Source organism: Chinchilla lanigera, unplaced genomic scaffold (assembly GCF_000276665.1).
Source record: "Chinchilla lanigera isolate Chin_1 unplaced genomic scaffold, ChiLan1.0 scaffold00045, whole genome shotgun sequence".
In the NCBI taxonomy this organism is placed as follows: Eukaryota; Metazoa; Chordata; class Mammalia; order Rodentia; family Chinchillidae; genus Chinchilla; species Chinchilla lanigera.
In genome coordinates this window covers 8,987,307-9,003,999 of record NW_004955446.1, presented here as the reverse complement: position 1 = coordinate 9,003,999, position 16,693 = coordinate 8,987,307, and the positions used below count along the sequence as shown (strand labels likewise).

The window sequence follows — 16,693 nt, the reverse complement described above, 5'->3', positions numbered from 1 at the left end:
CCACATTTTTTGCCTATTGTCTTTTTAGACAGGAATTCCATCTGAGCTAATTAGTACCATTTCTCTCCATTAACAGAGGGAGAAAGACACTTAAATTCTTTTTGCTAAGCCTGAAAGAAAGATAAACTAAAGAGGAAACCTGCCCAGCTTGTGGTCTGATAAGGAGGGTAAGATTCAACTACAGATGTGTGAATAATGATCTGTGAAATACATGACCAAGAACAAACTTTAGGACTAGAAAAGCAGGCAATCTGGAGCATTATGGAGGCAAGGCAGTGTCATTATTGTAAGACCAAGCCACCAGGCAGCCCAGAGAGGAAAGTCACATGGAGAAAGTTCTTACATGAATTCACCTAGGGACAACTTCTGGTACCAAACTGAGGCATTCCTGACAGATTAAACTCCTGCCCAGTCAGCTGCTGTAGAAGCTTCTGCCTGATTTTTAAATAACTAAACCAGAAGTGTTTTAGCGTCCAATGGATCTCTTCTTATTCTACCACCTTGTTTCTCTGACTAACCTACATAAAGGCATGTCTTCTTTGTATTGTAGGATTAAATGTGACTTATCCACAATACCCAGTTCTGTAGAAGTGCTTCATTCTGAGCTTTGCCCAAGGGGACTGCCTTACAGAAAAGAAGCACTTAAAGAGTGAAGCAGCTTTCACATTTTCAGTTCTTGACCGCCTAAAAAGTCACATCAATACACAAATTTGAAAAAAAATACATTATATAATGTTATCTTTCCTGAGCCCTCAAAAGAAATGCTAAGCGCTTTGGGCATATTAATTCATTTAACATATTAATGGATAGAGTATGGAAAAAGCTAACACTTTAGACTTTAAAAAAGTATACAGATCTATGAAATTCTCTTATTTACCGTACAGCTTTGTAAGTCACTTTACTAGGCCTCAGCTCACTCATCTTCGAAGTGAGGGATAAAAAGGATGAGTGTCCCCTAGAATTTATTGTAAAGACCTAATGGGATGCTTCCTGTCAAAAGCATAGCACAGTGCTGAGAAAAGAATAAGTGCTCAGTAAATAGAGAGTGTCACAATATTTATATCCATTACACACTATGCTATAAGTAGAGGGCTGAATTTAGACTTTTAGGATATAAATTGTATCTCCTTAATTATTTATGTGAATTCCAAAACATTTGAAGATCACAGTTCAATTTCTGGAGGGTCTTGGTCAAAAATTGTATTTTGCATTCATTCTTTTTGGGAGATTGCTGAAGCCTCACTCTCCATAAATTTGTGTTTGGTCTTCCAGTCCAAGTTTTGAAAAGTTATGATATAATTAATATGGCATTACTTAATTTGACAGACATGTATAAGAATTATGCTGAAGTCTAACAGAAGTTATAACAGAACTATTTTTATTCATTTGCCTGACAGACTAACTTTCAGCTTTCTAGTTGACCTTAAAATTCATTTTTGAGTTTAAAAAAATATTTCTGCAGTAAAACCTTTTAACACATAAGCATTTGCATCATTTCTTTAAGTTATTCTTGATATATATACTTGAGCAAAATTATTAAAAAGTAGCAAAATTTTTCCAGCTGCAGACTGGGGTTAGGGATGGAGAGAATTAGATTATAAGTTATTCTTTGTGGTCCCATTCATTTAAAAGAGTTTATGGTCCTACAAAGTGGTAAAACACCAAAGAGGAAAAAAATGCAATTTATAGTCTGACCAGAGGGGGAGGGAGTCAATAAGCTGAATGAGTCAGGAACCAGCTGGATCTCTGTAGAAAGGAGCTGTGTCAAAGTCTATGATCTATTTCTTGCCACATCTCCAGGGGCCATGGTTGAAGGTCTGAATGCAAAACTTTGGAGAAAAGGAAGACAAACACCAACAAGAACAGGTTCTTGGGACATGTTATAGCATGGGCTCAAAGAAGTGTGATGTAGGACAAGAAGGAAAGGTGTAAGAAGCAGCCTGCTCATTACTTTTTGTAAATCACAAAGCAGAACCACGTATGGCCAAAGTAGACTGGAGAGTCTGAAAAATCACACTAAGCCAAGGAAAATCAAACCAAGGAGAATAACAGCAACAACAAAGTGGAATTTAACATTAGACAGAGCAGGGTTTTCCTGCAACATGATTTTACAAGCTGTATTACTCATGTTTTACCAATATGGTTGCTTCGAGGTTGAGATGAACTCAACTGCATACACAGCCAAGTTCAACTTCTGATAAATAGCAGATGTGCAGTATTTTAACTATCATTATTCTTAAGGTACTGATCCAACTACTGCTATAGATTTAGGAATTGCTGGCCCTAAATAGTTGGTGAGCTTCTGTCAATTTAATTGCTATTCTGCGACAAATTCACAGTATCAGAGGAAACATTACAACCAGCACTGGATTATTTCATGTGAGAATGTCATTAGTTCTAAGTTGATAGGTTTTGCAGTGACAGCCTAGCTTAATGATAATTAGTTACATAAATTCCTTAAATAAAGAAAAAACGCTATGCCACATTGCAATGTCATGAGTTCATGGAAGTTAGGGATTGTAATCTTCTGAATTTTACACATATATGAATATTTCATGCAAATTAAAAGAGATGAATTCCTTATCTTAGATATGTTTTATACAGCAAAGAGAATTAGGCACAATGGGACGATTCTTCTGTGGAAAGTCTGAACACAATTATAGTACATATGGAAACTATTAATGAAACATTTCTTCTACCAAGTCATACTGGTGCCATCTATTTTATAATTCAGAATGAATGTTTAGTAATATGAAATGAAAAAAAGACCAAGAATACTAACTAGCAGCTTTTTAATGTCATAAAAGAGAATCTACTTATCTACCCATTCACTATTACTGGATCTATTGATAATAGAAGAAAATGGCTGAAAATTTAAGCAAAGGAGATTAGTATTAGACATAAACATTTCCTAATTTGTGGGTTTAAAACACCAGGACTGATCTCATATGGAAGTTTTGAAAATACTAATCTCTGGCATGCACTCTACAACCAGTTTCTAGTAGTGTAATTTCTCGTTTCCCCTCTGTGTAATAGAGAAATGAAGCTGAGTTCCTTGACCCTCTGACTGAATATCATAGGGTGAGGCAAAGGTGGAAATATCTCTAGTCTGAGTGCATTAATATCAGCTTTTGTCCAAAAGTTGGCAGTGTGATTAAATAAGGTAGGTTGGTAGATCTTCAGTGTCTGGTCCCAAATGGGCTGGAGTTCTTATGCTGGCTCCTTCTTAGCATCTTCCCTCTTAACTGACCACACTTCTCCAGATTGGTCCTTGAAATATTTTTCTTGTATTTTTCTAACTTCTATTCTCCCATCCAAGTACTAACCAGGCCCGACCCTGCTTAGCTTCAGAGATCAGACGAGATCGCGCGCGTTCAGGGTGGTATGGCCTTAGACTCTAACTTCTATTCTGAAGAGGAGGTTGGCCTTCTGGTAGCTTCTCCCATCCACATCCTCCCACATCATCCAGGACACTCCCAGGAGCTCTGACCCACATAGGAGGTCGACAGTAATAAATAGCTGCCATTTATGTTTCCCTGTTGTGTTCAGAAGCCACATCCACAGGCTCTGGAATTCTTCCTACTTTCAATTCTTTGAAAGCACTGCCCAGTGTAGGTCAAATCTGACCCCGGAGCTAGGTAGTATGCGAGCTGAGACATATCCCAGGCACAGCCTCTTAGTGATCTCTTTCTCATGCTCCCTGCCCTTGTGCCCTTTGGTCCCCTAGCCCTTCCTTTAGGCTCTGAGCCCTGGAGACATGGGCTATGTTTGGGTAAAACATACCTTGCCTCTACTATCCATTTCCTAACATATCTCTAGCTCCTATATTTTATCTTAAGAAAGAAGCTATCTCTGGAGGGGATCCTCTTAAAATGTACATTTGGCTTTTGATTAAGATTGAACTTTCTCCATAAATATTATGCTAGCTGACCTAGCGGGTGTTCCGCAGGTGCCAGTCCCCTTGCCTTTATGCAGGCTGTGACGTACTCTATGTCTACTATTAGTTTTACTCTACTCACACGTACTCTGAGGCTGCACCCAGGAGCAAAAGTGAAAAACTCTTTGAAGATCACATTAATCCCCTTCCTCTTCAGCTTCATCTTAGAATCTCCTGTTCTCAATTTTGCTAGTAACCATTGGGTAGATTCATGACTAGCCATTACTATTTCCATGCCTGTCCTCATGTTCTCATTCCTTTTGGTTCAATAAAGTGCACTATATGACTGGAATCACTGACAGAGGGACTTGTAAGTAGGCTATTCCTTTGCTTTGGCTGAAAGGCAAGTTTTAGTTACAGAGTCAAAACCATCACATGCCCCAAATCAATGGGGAAGCAGAGTATGGTTACAGCTTGGATCAAGTGCTGCTGTACTCATAAAAAAGAGCCAGTCATATTGATGTAGAACCTACAGAATTCAAAGTCACTGAACAAATTACTGCATGAAGCAATGTAACCTATGAACTCTATTCAGCAGTGACATGATAGAAAAGGAGAATGGAGAACTCATTTAAATACCCAGACTAAAGGGATGCCTTTACTCTGATGAACTCAATACTAATTTAGCATTTCTTTATGTCACCACACTGAATTAATGAACTTTCAGGTATGCATATTTTTAATGGCCATTGATTTTCTCCTTCCAGACAAGTATGAATGAGTAAAGAATAAGATGCTAAATAAATACTTCTTTATTATTATAATTACAACTCTTCTGTGATTTTTTTCCACAGGTAAGAAACGTTCCACGAATGTTAAATCTTATAAGGAAGAGGTATTTGAACTGTTGGTATTTGAACCCCTCAGGAAGTTCAAAATCAATAAAAAACATTTATATTAAACTCCAGGTCACATTCATTTGGAAAAAGTGTTCCATTGATAAAAAATGTTTGAACTTCGACTACTCTAGTTTATATCTTTTATCTTACAGGTGAATAGATCTGGCTACAGAGGGAGTGGGTGGTTTCTCCAATGACACAGAACATTACAGAAGTGGAGTGGACGGACGGCATTTTTCTGGTAATTTGATAACTTATGACTTTAAGGAGTTCTCTGCAAACCACCCTGTGTTTCCCTGGTTATATTTTAAATGATCCTGAAGCTATCTTAATCACTTCTCCAAAAACTAATGTTTCTTGAGCTCTATTGCTTAAACAAGGTGACACTCACAGAATAATATGATCAAAACTATTTCTTGTATGGTCAAAATTTGGGACCAATTTCGGTAGCAATAACTTACTCAAGCAAAGTTACAATATTGGACAGGCAGTAAGTACGCAAACCTCATTTATTTTTTCACTTATACAAGCTGCTAAAACCAGATATAGGAAGGTTTTGCATGCCTTTCAAAGCTGATTCAAAACCTATGAAACTCCATACAAAACTGGAGAAGCGGTACTTGTTTGTAACCTTACAGAGCTCGCAGGGAACAGAACAAAACCTGCTAACATAACTGGAAAGATGATCTATTCAAAACTTGGAGCCATTGACCTTTTGCTTTGTGTGCTCTATTGTAGGGTACAGATGAGCTTACTTGCTGTAGTGGAGCACATGATGACAGGAAGGCTACAACTACAAGCATCTTTCAAATAGACATTTTTAACATTCAACATCTGCCCTAAAATGTATAGAGCATCATACTTCTAAAGAGACGGTGTCCACACATTGTAGTACATCTGGATGAATGCATAATACGGACAATTTTGCAGTTATTAAAAATGATAAGTATTTAGACAGTGCAGGGACATAACGGTAAAGTGGAAAGAGCTTCGTCTTTGCAATAGAAAGACGTGGGTCCTGTCCTTGACAGTTCTGCTAGATGGCCTTGCCCACGTCATTCTATCTCAGACTCATTTCTCTTATGTTAATTTTGAATTAGCAACCCTATCCTTTCAATATTGTTGTAAGAATGAAGCAATACATTTTACCTAAAATTGGCCATAATTCTCATTCATTAAAGGTACTCAATAAAGTAAAAAAGAATTATTATTAGAAAGATAGTGATCTGATAAATGAAAAGCAGGGTACAGAAACATATTTACAATTATTTTAAGATACACAAATTAAGTGAAAAATGAGAACAGTTAAGTTAAATGAGAATAGTTAAGGCTAGGATAATAGGGGTTATGAGTAATGTCACCATCGCTATATTAACCAATGTTGTTACAACTTTTTCATTCTCAATTATAAAACTAGTCATGTTAACGTAAGCAAATGTTTTCCAGTGTGATCATAAGACCAGAATAAGAATGTTCAGCCAGTTTGGATTTTTATAACTTTAGGAGAAAAAGATAACAATAATAACAATAATAAAAATAAATTAATAATAATTATAATAATTATATTGATTTGAGCTTCAAGAATTGTATCTACCCTGCACTGAAATACTCACATTTTGAACCATGAGCAAAATGTTCTTGAATGGATAGATATCTACACTAAAGAGGATGAACTCAAACTTTCACATCTAATACTTTCTTAATGAAAGAGTCATACAATATAGAAATACAGCTTAAAAGAAAGTCCCTGCTCTGACCATTTTTATCCCTAAAAGGTAAAACCACCAAAAACTTGGAAGAGAGACCTTCAGACTGTTTTCTGTACCTATAAAACTGAGTACCATTTTTACATATTTAATCTCAACTCAAGATTTGCTTTATAAAAAACCGCAAGGTTATGCAATAAGCAGTCTTAAATGCAACAAGTAAATCCTAAATACTGCATGATCTAAAAGCAGTAAAAAATAAAGTTGTTTTCTTTACCAAAATTCTCTATATTTTCAAGGCTGATTTATTTTTTAATTAAACTAAATAACATAGCTTAGTAGATTAATAAGCATCCCCAAGGTATGTTTATAAATGGAAAAATATGACAAAGATATTGAGGAAAAATATTATATCACTGTAATACATAATTTGTTAAATTAATCTGAATTTGAAATGTGTAAAAGTTAAATATGTAATGCAATGCCATTGTTTTGTTACACAGAACTAGAAGACAGAATACTGTTACTAAAACAATCAAAAAAGGCAAAGAATACACCAATCAATAAATTTCCTAACAGCATTAACTTTACGCATGAGAAAATACACATATTAACGTTTTCTCAATCTCGTGTGTGAGAACTTTTTAAATACTGCTTAAGAATAATGCCGCAGTCACTTCCTTTTCTGATCTGGCTTAGAGTAGGTACTCAAAACATAAAAATGAGAACAGTTACAAATGAGAATAGTTAAGGATGGGATCATGGGGATTATGAGTAATGTTCCCATCAATACTGAATAAATAAAAGCAATCTGTCATATTCCTTTATTATATAAACTCAAAATCTGTGCCATGTTTATACAAAAATAAATAGGCTAATTTCAAGATTTTTTATCTCATTTATTTGGAGTTTGTAAAAATGTCATCACAAGTAGGGCTGACCTTTTTCAATGAGTCTTTAGAAGACAATAGCAGACTTCCAAAGGTAGTGTTTGGCTTTGGGGCACCCCTAGGAGGACTGGGAGACTGATTTGGGAAAAGTGGGCCAATGGAACAGAAATTTGATTTACACAGACAAAATTAAGATGATAAGGCCAACAGATAGGCCCCCAAAATGAGGTATTCTGAAAAACAAAATGAAGAAAATAAGTAGGGAAAAGGGGAAACATTGTAAATCAGGAGGTCTCTTTCAGGGGAAGTCAACTAGGCCTTGGTGTTTGGGAAGGAATGGGGTGGGATAAAAGTGGCTGAGAGGATAGAGAAAGAACTCTGGTAGGAGACAGTGGAGCCTGCTTTGTGTGTATGGATAACTAGTAAGTAAGTATGTGTTTTTATGTGTATACACACAAGTATATATTTTTCTGCAAACCTAATCTACAATCTATGCTGATTTTACCATAAAAGTTTGAATAAATGATTAAATCAATAAATGTAAATATAAATAAATATATATGTATTGGTTTTGAGTGATAAAAAAATATAATAAAATGGTAAAACTATTGTAACTCACCATTATAAACTTAGGCCAAATTATTTGAAAGCTGAAGCAATGTACCCAAGCAGTTGTAGTATGAAGTCAGATGTAAATTAAAAGGTTTCTATATTGTAGTTACAACTATGACTTACTAACATAGAGGGAAGCATTTATTCCTTGTACAAAAATTATTCTGACCACAATACTATGTGGAATATTTAAAATTAAATGGTGCAATAGACATATTAACAACTAAGATTTTTAGTGGGTATTTTGAACTGTGAACCTATTTACTTATGACAATGTCTCACACAACTTAAAATAAAACAGAAGAGCTGTGGATAAAAATAAGCTATGACAATTTCTGAAGAGTAGAAGTTGTCAACATTAGTAGTCTCCTGAAATTAGTTCTCGCCAATTGAACCCTGGGTTTGAAAATATCTCCTGGCACTTAAGACACTAGGAAAATCCTATTTATTTAAGTATCAGATCTTCTTACCACATGGGAAGCCTATCAACAATGAGTAAAATTCACTTATTTTATGAATTGTGATTAAGTACGTAAGAGATTTAGATTAGGCAAGGCAATTCATAAAATAATTCCAAATGTTCCCAGCATTTGTTGCTTAACAAAAAATGACCTTACAAATATATTTGTAGATAAAAAATTGTCTTGAAATAAACTCAGAGGGTTATCACATGTAGTCTTTTATAAAGAACTACAAGCATGACAGGCCACAAATTCTTTATTAAAGCTTCATTAGAAATACTACTGAAGGGGCAATTCTTACTTCCGGTTCACTCTAAAGTAGTAAGGTAATAACAGCAAACAAGTACCCATTCACATGAACGTGGGCTGAATTTCCGACCGGGAAATGATTTAAATGTTTAGCTGTCTTTGCCTGCTCACAAATGCATAACCGAGTTGCTTGACTACTTACATGTCCCCCCCAAACATCTGCCCTCATTCACTGCTCTTATTTCTCCTATGTGAAGCATGGTTACTTCCATTTCAAAGAGGTGAGCTTGGTGTTTATTTACAATCACTGGATAAATAAGGTTAACCTTGAAACAGCTATATATTCTATACATAGCTATTCTAGACACCAAAGTTACCTCGTTGGAAAAGTTTTCCTTATGGGTCATATGACTACGAGCATATCACAGCAGCAATGGAGAAATAGTAAAAGAAATATTAGAATATATTGAAAGAAACATACATTTAATATGGTAGAAATATTGCCAGGTATGGCTGGCGCATGTCTATAATCCCAGCACTCAGGAGGCTGAGGCAGGAGAATGGCTGTGAGTTCGAGGCCAGCCTGCACTACATAGCAAGATGCTGTCTCAAAATAAAATGGTAGAAATATTAAAATCACCAAAAATATGACTAACAGGGAACATGACTAAATCATAAGAGACAACTTAATGACAAGCAACTTGATATAGATTTAGCTACACAGTTTTATATTCAAGTTGGTTTCATGTATGTGATTAAAGAAATGAAACATCATTAATTCACATCTGAGCTAACATGCAAGCCATTTTTAGTTTTAAACACAAGGGCAAAGCCTGTCAACTTCCAGCCGGCTTGCAGTAGGCAGAGAAGCTGAAAAACCAAGTGACCAAATCATACAGAGAAAAAGGAGAAAGTCTTCATTTTCAAAACTCCCTGCACAGCTGTTGGTTTGTTTTCTTCTTCAAAGATTATCACCTGATAAGTTACTACAGTCCACAGGGAGTTAAAAAAAAGGCGCCTCTTTGGACAGAGTAGACAAGATAAGGGAGCCAAAGAGAGAATAAAAGAGCATGCGAGAACACCCTGCTCTTTCCCGCAAAACCTGACCATCACGCACTGCGTCAGTAATTACTAATTACTCCGCACCCTCTCAGTCTTAAAACGCAAAGGGGGAAACAGGGAAAAATACACTTTACCAAGTTGCCTCTGTCGTCCTTAGGGAACTTGTTGACCGGGATCTTGGCTTCATAATAATGCTCATTTTGGAAAAAGAACAAAAAAAAAAAGGAAAAAGAAAAAAATGTTTTCAAGCCTTCTAATTAATACTTTCACCTGTCTTGCAAAGGAGTTTTTTTCTTTTTCTTTCTTTTTTTTTTTTTTTCACATGTTCCAGTTCCAAGGCGGGTTGCTTGAAAAGATCCCTTTCGCCCGGAGTTCACCTCCTGTGCCTCTCCTGCTCACAGGAAGCTCTAAGCCCCGGGAGCGCTGTCCTCCTTCATACTTTTACTCCAGGGCTAGCCTGTTCGGAAGTGACAGTTTCTCTTCTGTCTTGCATTGCCAAGGGTGGAATCGATTTTTTTTTTTTTTTTTCATCTATTCCTCATCTGGATCACAGAGGAAAAGAGCTCTCTGAAAGGGTCACTTGATCTCCTCTGTTTTGCAATTCCATAATAACAGGTTTACAGCTTTCCAGCACTGAAGGTGCTCAGTAAGAAAGAGAAAATGACAATGACGGGGTCCTGTGACACGGAGAGCTGCCAGGAAGTTTCACTTCAGCTCCACCACAGGAAAACAGTCTTGTCGGTGGAGCAGAGAAGTCAGGGAAGGAACAGAGCTCTCCCCCCTGCACTGGAGTGGGCTGATTTACCTGCCAATGTCATTTCCGTTGTGTCTCCTGTTTAGAATCTGACTCCAAGCCTTTGTGAATGAGAACTGTATCATTCAATCTCACCAGGCAGAAAGTATTCCTCAAGGGCTGAATGACGTCTGTGAGAAGGCAGTTGAAAACATCGCAGGGAAGTGAGGAAAAAAAAAAAAAAAAAAAAAAAAAAATTCCAGCCTGGCTTGGTCAGTTGCTCAAACTTACAAAGCAAAGAGGCAGACCAGCTACAGAAACCAGAACTGTAAACCAGCCAAGCAGCACAGAGACAGCTCAAAACTTATAAAAACATTTCCTCCTTTGGAAAATGAGGTGTCTATGTTATTCAGGGTAAGATTCTGTAAGCACCTTTATAAGGAACACACTCCTTGCCAGTGGGATTTTTGTTTATCTTTTAAAAAGCCGTTTTCTCTAAGCACCACACTAAAACACTGAAAACTTCCATGTTCTCTTCAGGAGCAGAGCTGAAAGGGTATGGAGACTCAGCAACTGTTCCTTGTGATCAGATTTGAGTCACACTGTGGGTCAGCTGTAGAGATGTAAATTGCCTCTTAAAAGACTCAGGAAAGCCTAGCAGGCACTTTGAATCAGGTAGTACTGGAAGGCTCATACTGAAAAATCTAATGTCTTACTACTAGACAAGTAGTTACATGTACTGTGCCTGTTCCCTTGTTCAATGTTTTCTAAACCTTAGTGAAAAAAAAATGTATATTCATTGATTTGTATACACAAAGACTCCTGATTTGTTAGTTCCTAGGAGTGTTTCAAAACTCCACACCCTGTTAATATCTCTTAACTGTTTGCAAGGCCAATACCTGCCCTTCAGCCTATATCTGAAATAAAAACTGTTCTATTACAGTAGATATAGTCTAAGCTGATTCCCGCATTTCCTAAGGTAATTTCCTAAGGTACATTTGGTCACCCTCACTAACCCTCTGAATATTTATACATATATATATATCTATATATATCTATATATCTATATATATAGATATATATAGATATATATTCCTCTGGCTGTGCTGACTTCAAATATTTTGGATGTGAATTGTCAAGTCAAAATAAGTTAGGTATTCAGACTCCTTGAATAACATTAGTTAGTGCATTGGTTCTCTAGTCTGACGTAAACTCAGTATTTGTTTAGCATTTGTAGGCAGGATGTTGGAGTGTAGTTGTGACCCACCCAAACAACTTGGAGAATTAAAGTAGTAAGGCATCTGCCAGAGATTTTGGCTGCTTATTAAAACAAGCCCTCAATTCCTCCCCTGGTCACACTTCAAGGTACATTTGCAATCTAGCCTTCTTTTATGATTCTCAAGCTTTTTGGATTAAATGTCAGTAAGTTGCTTATCTCTTCCAGCTTTTCAGGTTTCCTTTGCCCAGCGACGTTCTTGCCTTATTAGTTCTGACCCATGCTCAGTATACTGCTGGCTCTTTAAGGCTGATTAACTAATGGCATACTCTTAGAAACTCAGAAGGCCTGTGAGGCTAGGACTCATTTGAGCAACTTAGGACAGGAAGTTTAACATTTTTCTTCTTTGGAATTTTAACATGATACAAGGAAGAAAAGGTAAACCAAGTAAAATCAAGCAGCTACTTCTATTTGTAAGAGTGTTTTCTCCCAAAGTAAGGTCTACCGAAAGTCATCCTCTTGTCATTTCAGAAAGAAAATGACAGTGATCACAGAGTGCAGTGTTTAAATGTTACACGATAAGCACTCCAGAAATGAGCCCTGTGTTCTAAGGTCCCTCTGAAGGCTCTCTGTCCCAGTGAGATGACAACATAATGCCACTCCCTTCTTTCTTAGACACCTTTAAGATTTGGTCCCATCTCTCCCTTGTTCAAAATTTCCTGTATTCCAAGAGTCTTCCTCTGAAAAGCTTAACATATCGTTAAGCATCTACTAAATACTGAATAACAGCCCCACAGTGAATAATGTATAACTCTTATTCCCAAAGAAAACATGCCGAAGTGGGGAGTCTGACAATCTATGCAACTAACCCAGAATACTCATAATGTTTTAGACAGGTACAAAGAGGTTGCCATTGCAGTAAAAGAATGATGCAAAGTATTCCAGGCTACTCAGATATAAATCATTAAAAGATGAATGTGACTATAATATATTACAAACATATACTAATAGAACATTAAAAATTTTAAAAATAGGGCTGGGGATTTAGCTCAGCGGCAAAGCACCTGCCTGGCAAGCGCAAGGTCGTGAATTCGGTTCCCGGTACCGGAGAAAAACCAAAAAAAACAAAAACAAAAACAAAAACAAAAATTTTAAAAATAAGTAAATTTGCTTCTACTTTTGTTTAAGGTAGTGATAGCATTTTTAAAAAAGTACTCGTTCAATATTATAGCACTATCTCTATTATAACATAGTTTTTTCACATGAACATTTCTAAATTACTATTCTACAGTCTGAGCATCTTATAGATTTTCCTCTGAAAACCTTAGATGAATGGAGAGGGGCCATTACCTTCCAGATTCTTGTTAGTATCCAGGCATGAAAGGGAATACAAACCCATGAGAATTTCTGAGCCTGAGGACATTGGGCTTTACAAAAGCCACGTCCTTCTGTAAGGTCATAGCTGCTATTATTTCTCAATATTTGCTTAACACACTTAATTGTATAAGACTGTGCACATTGCTTTCTGCATGCCTGTTGGCATCCCATGTCAATGGACAGTACCCTGATGGATGATACCCCATATGTCTGAGGTCACAGAGTCATGCACATATTTTTTGACTTAAACCATTCTGTAATATGTTTCTCAAACTTCAGTCATTTGACTTGTGTCACATTAACAATCCAGTCCTTGATAAAATATCATTCCTTGGTATTTTTCTTCCTTGACTCACTTTTTAAAAACTTTAAATTAAAAAAAATCACTTTGTATTTATATATTCAGTAAATAAGTTTAATATGTCATTCCCCTCATACAAAGAAGTATTAGTAGAATAAAAGTATTAATAGTTCCAAAACAAACAAACAAACAAAAACACCAAAAATCTCTCTCATACAACTGCTGGTGCCCCTAGTGAAATGTGGCAAATCTCCTATAGAAAATCTCAGTTACACACAGACTAGGTCCACATTATTTACTTTCTTTATCATTCAGTGATAAGTGTAACTAATGGTACTTTTTAAGAACCATTAATTAATACCATTAACTAACTGAAACCAACTGGATGAGTATTACGGCATGATTTTACTGTGTAACCTAGGTTTTCTCAGATACTATCACTTGAAATACTCTGCCCACTATCCAAGCTTCTTTCTTCTATGTAAACTCTTGTTATCTTTCATCAGCAGATTTCTCACACCATATTATAAACTAGCAAGATATCTAATTCTGTCAGATGTACTTAAATTCAGGAATGCAGATAATGTCAAAATAACTCCTTAGGAAAAATGATCATGGTGTCAGAGTTTTTGCAGCTTCCTGGTATTCTGCATTGTGTACTACATGAATGGGAATAAGTCACTTTGAACTCCTGTAGCACTTCCTCAGTATTGAGCAGCATTGTAGTTTGTTCCTTACACAGATGGAAATTTTTCATAGGTCCCTAGCGTTCCTTTTCATCTTATTACACTTATGATGTATACAACTGGATTTCATTGGTAAGAACTTCTTAAATCATTCAACTCCCAGGAATTCCAGACAGTTATACTTTGAAGGCTTCCTAGATTGAGATTTCCTAACTCTTTCATGAAGAATAAAGAATAATTGTTCTTATTTCTTACTCAACTGAGTGCTATATATCCTATACATTCTCATGTACTCATCCCACTTCCTTGCCACATAGATCTGATAATACTAATTTCACAATAAGGAACACCAGGAACTTGTTCAAAATATTTGAACCCAGTTATATACCATTTCATTATATATATATATATAATTTCAAAGCTTGCTCTTCATACTGTGTGTGTGTGGGGGGAGCTATTACAAAGCACTACCAAGTTCTTGGACTTTTAAAAAAGACTCATCCTTCTCGGTTCGACAATGACTGTCTGTTAAAAATAGTGTGCACATTATGTAGATTATTAATTGTATAATGAGGGGCATATTTGTAACAGCTGGCAAATTTTAGATTTTTCAAGATATCCAGGATTAAACAATTTGACTTCACTATGTTTTTAATTTTTAGGCATTATGCTGACGGTGTATGTGTATATGGTAATATCATGTGTCTGTTAGCCATTAAGTGAGATAAGGTCTTTGGCCATACTCTGAACATGAGTAATGGTGGTTTGCTGTTACTTAGGAAATACATGGCATTTTGATTACCTTGTAAGGTAGTGCTGGCTAACAAATGATCATTTCAAAAGGTAGCAATATGCAAAACCTTTGCTAACATATAGATTTCAATATTTGTCAGAAAATTTAATTATCTATATTAAAAGTTCCAGAAAGTTAGCTTTTAAAGGGAGAAACATTTTTTTTTTTTGTATGAGATAAGTAAAAATAACATGAAATGCATCATATAATTGATTTTCGGAACTCTATTCCTATTTGATATTGGATCTCAAAGGAAAACTTGTAGCAGTCCATTGATGATCTAGTTAAATTTATCCAACTGAAAATGTGACAAGTGCTTACGTATTTCCTTTGTATTGTACCTCCACTCTTCTCCTTTTTCTTTTCCTGTTTCTGTTTACCCTGAATTTGAATGGATGGCTACAAATGTAACATCATTTTGAAATAGTGAAATGGTATAAAAGAAGTACCTGAAACATTGGAATCACGCTGTGATTAAATTGGCACCTATTATGGTTGATACATTGTGTCAACTTGGGGAGTCTAGAGGTTTGGCTAAGTGACTCAGCAGGAAGTCAGTGTGCTTACTTTGTATTTATACTGAGCCTGTGCAAGAGGAGGGCATGGAGATTAGGTGAGTGCTACACGCCTCCTGGGTGGGGGTAGCCTGCTTACAATATAAAGGAGGAAAAGAGGCTTGTTACTCCCTGCCTTTTGCTCTTGTTGTTTTTTGCTGTGTTCCACCGCCATGAACGCTTGCCCTCTGCCATGTGCCAATCTGCCTTGGAACCAGCCCAGTGTGGACTGAAACCTCCACAGACTATGAACTAAATAAACCTTTCATTCCTTAATTTTGGGCATCAGGTATTTTGTCCCAGCAATGAGAGAAAAGTATCCAAGGCAGCACCCTCAAACTCCTGCTGATTCCTGACCCAGTTCACACCTGAAGATGAAGCCCCAGGAAGGTGTTGTGGGCTCTTTGTCCATGGTGGGACTTGTGCATTATGGGTCTCAATGTAATACACCCAACAGACACTTTGAAGGCTCCCCACAAATGCCCCTATCCCTAGTACTTTTTCCCTTGGGATAGTTCCAGTTTTTTTTTTTTTTTTTTTTTTGAGAAAGATGTGCATCTTCCTTCTAATGTTCTAGCATATGTAAGAAACAAGAGCGGAAGGTCTTAGCAATTAATTTACAGCCATTCTTTCAGTCTTGCTTTTGGATGGCTGTTCTTCCCCTTCTCTGCCTAATATCCTGGTATCTCTGTATTGCAGGGAGAGAGAAGTACATCATCTAAGAAAGGCTTGTGGATATGTTGAGGTTATACACAGATTGATATACTCCCCCATTTTTGGAAATCATCCACCTTATAAGGTGTCTTGTTGAGGTTCTAGGGGCTCCTCTTTGTGGTACTGTCCTCTTACTCAGTGAAGTCATGACTATTTTCCATCTCACTGTGTTTTTAGTATCATGCCTTGGACTTACAAATATCTCTGTTTCCTTAAAACAAAATGTTCTTTTCACTTTTCTTTTGTATGATTGTTGGTTTGGGTAATTTTTTAAAAAGAAACATACAGTAGGAAAGTATTTTCTCTCCCCATCATATTAAAACCAGAAATTTATGTTTCACTTTGATAGAGTAATTCATTTTGTCTATGTAACAATAAATATTTTAAAATTATCTTTATGTAATGATTATATCTCAACTCTAAGTAGAGCTCAATAGTAAACTTTTCTAGTGTAGATCTATCCATGAAACATAAAATAAGTATATATTAAGCCTTTCTAAGTATAGTGTTCAGTGGTATAGGGTACATTCACAACCCCACTATGGTCCAACTCCAGAACTTTT

The 16,693-nt window shown here is 36.3% G+C and overlaps 1 protein-coding gene across 7 annotated transcripts in view; it reads right to left on the bottom strand.

The window, feature by feature from the left end:
• Pde4d (phosphodiesterase 4D, cAMP-specific) overlaps nt 1–16,693 on the bottom strand; it is a 1,338,202-nt gene that overhangs the window by 248,528 nt on the left and 1,072,981 nt on the right. Inside the window, exon 1 of one of the 7 annotated variants that reach the window (XM_013518414.1) lies at nt 10,562–10,662. The exons of 5 other annotated variants lie outside the window; for them this stretch is intronic. In XM_013518414.1, coding sequence (XP_013373868.1) covers nt 10,562–10,635 — 74 coding nt within the window. In that variant the 5' untranslated portion in view covers nt 10,636–10,662. One more of the 7 variants, XM_005392668.2, reaches the window with a different exon arrangement.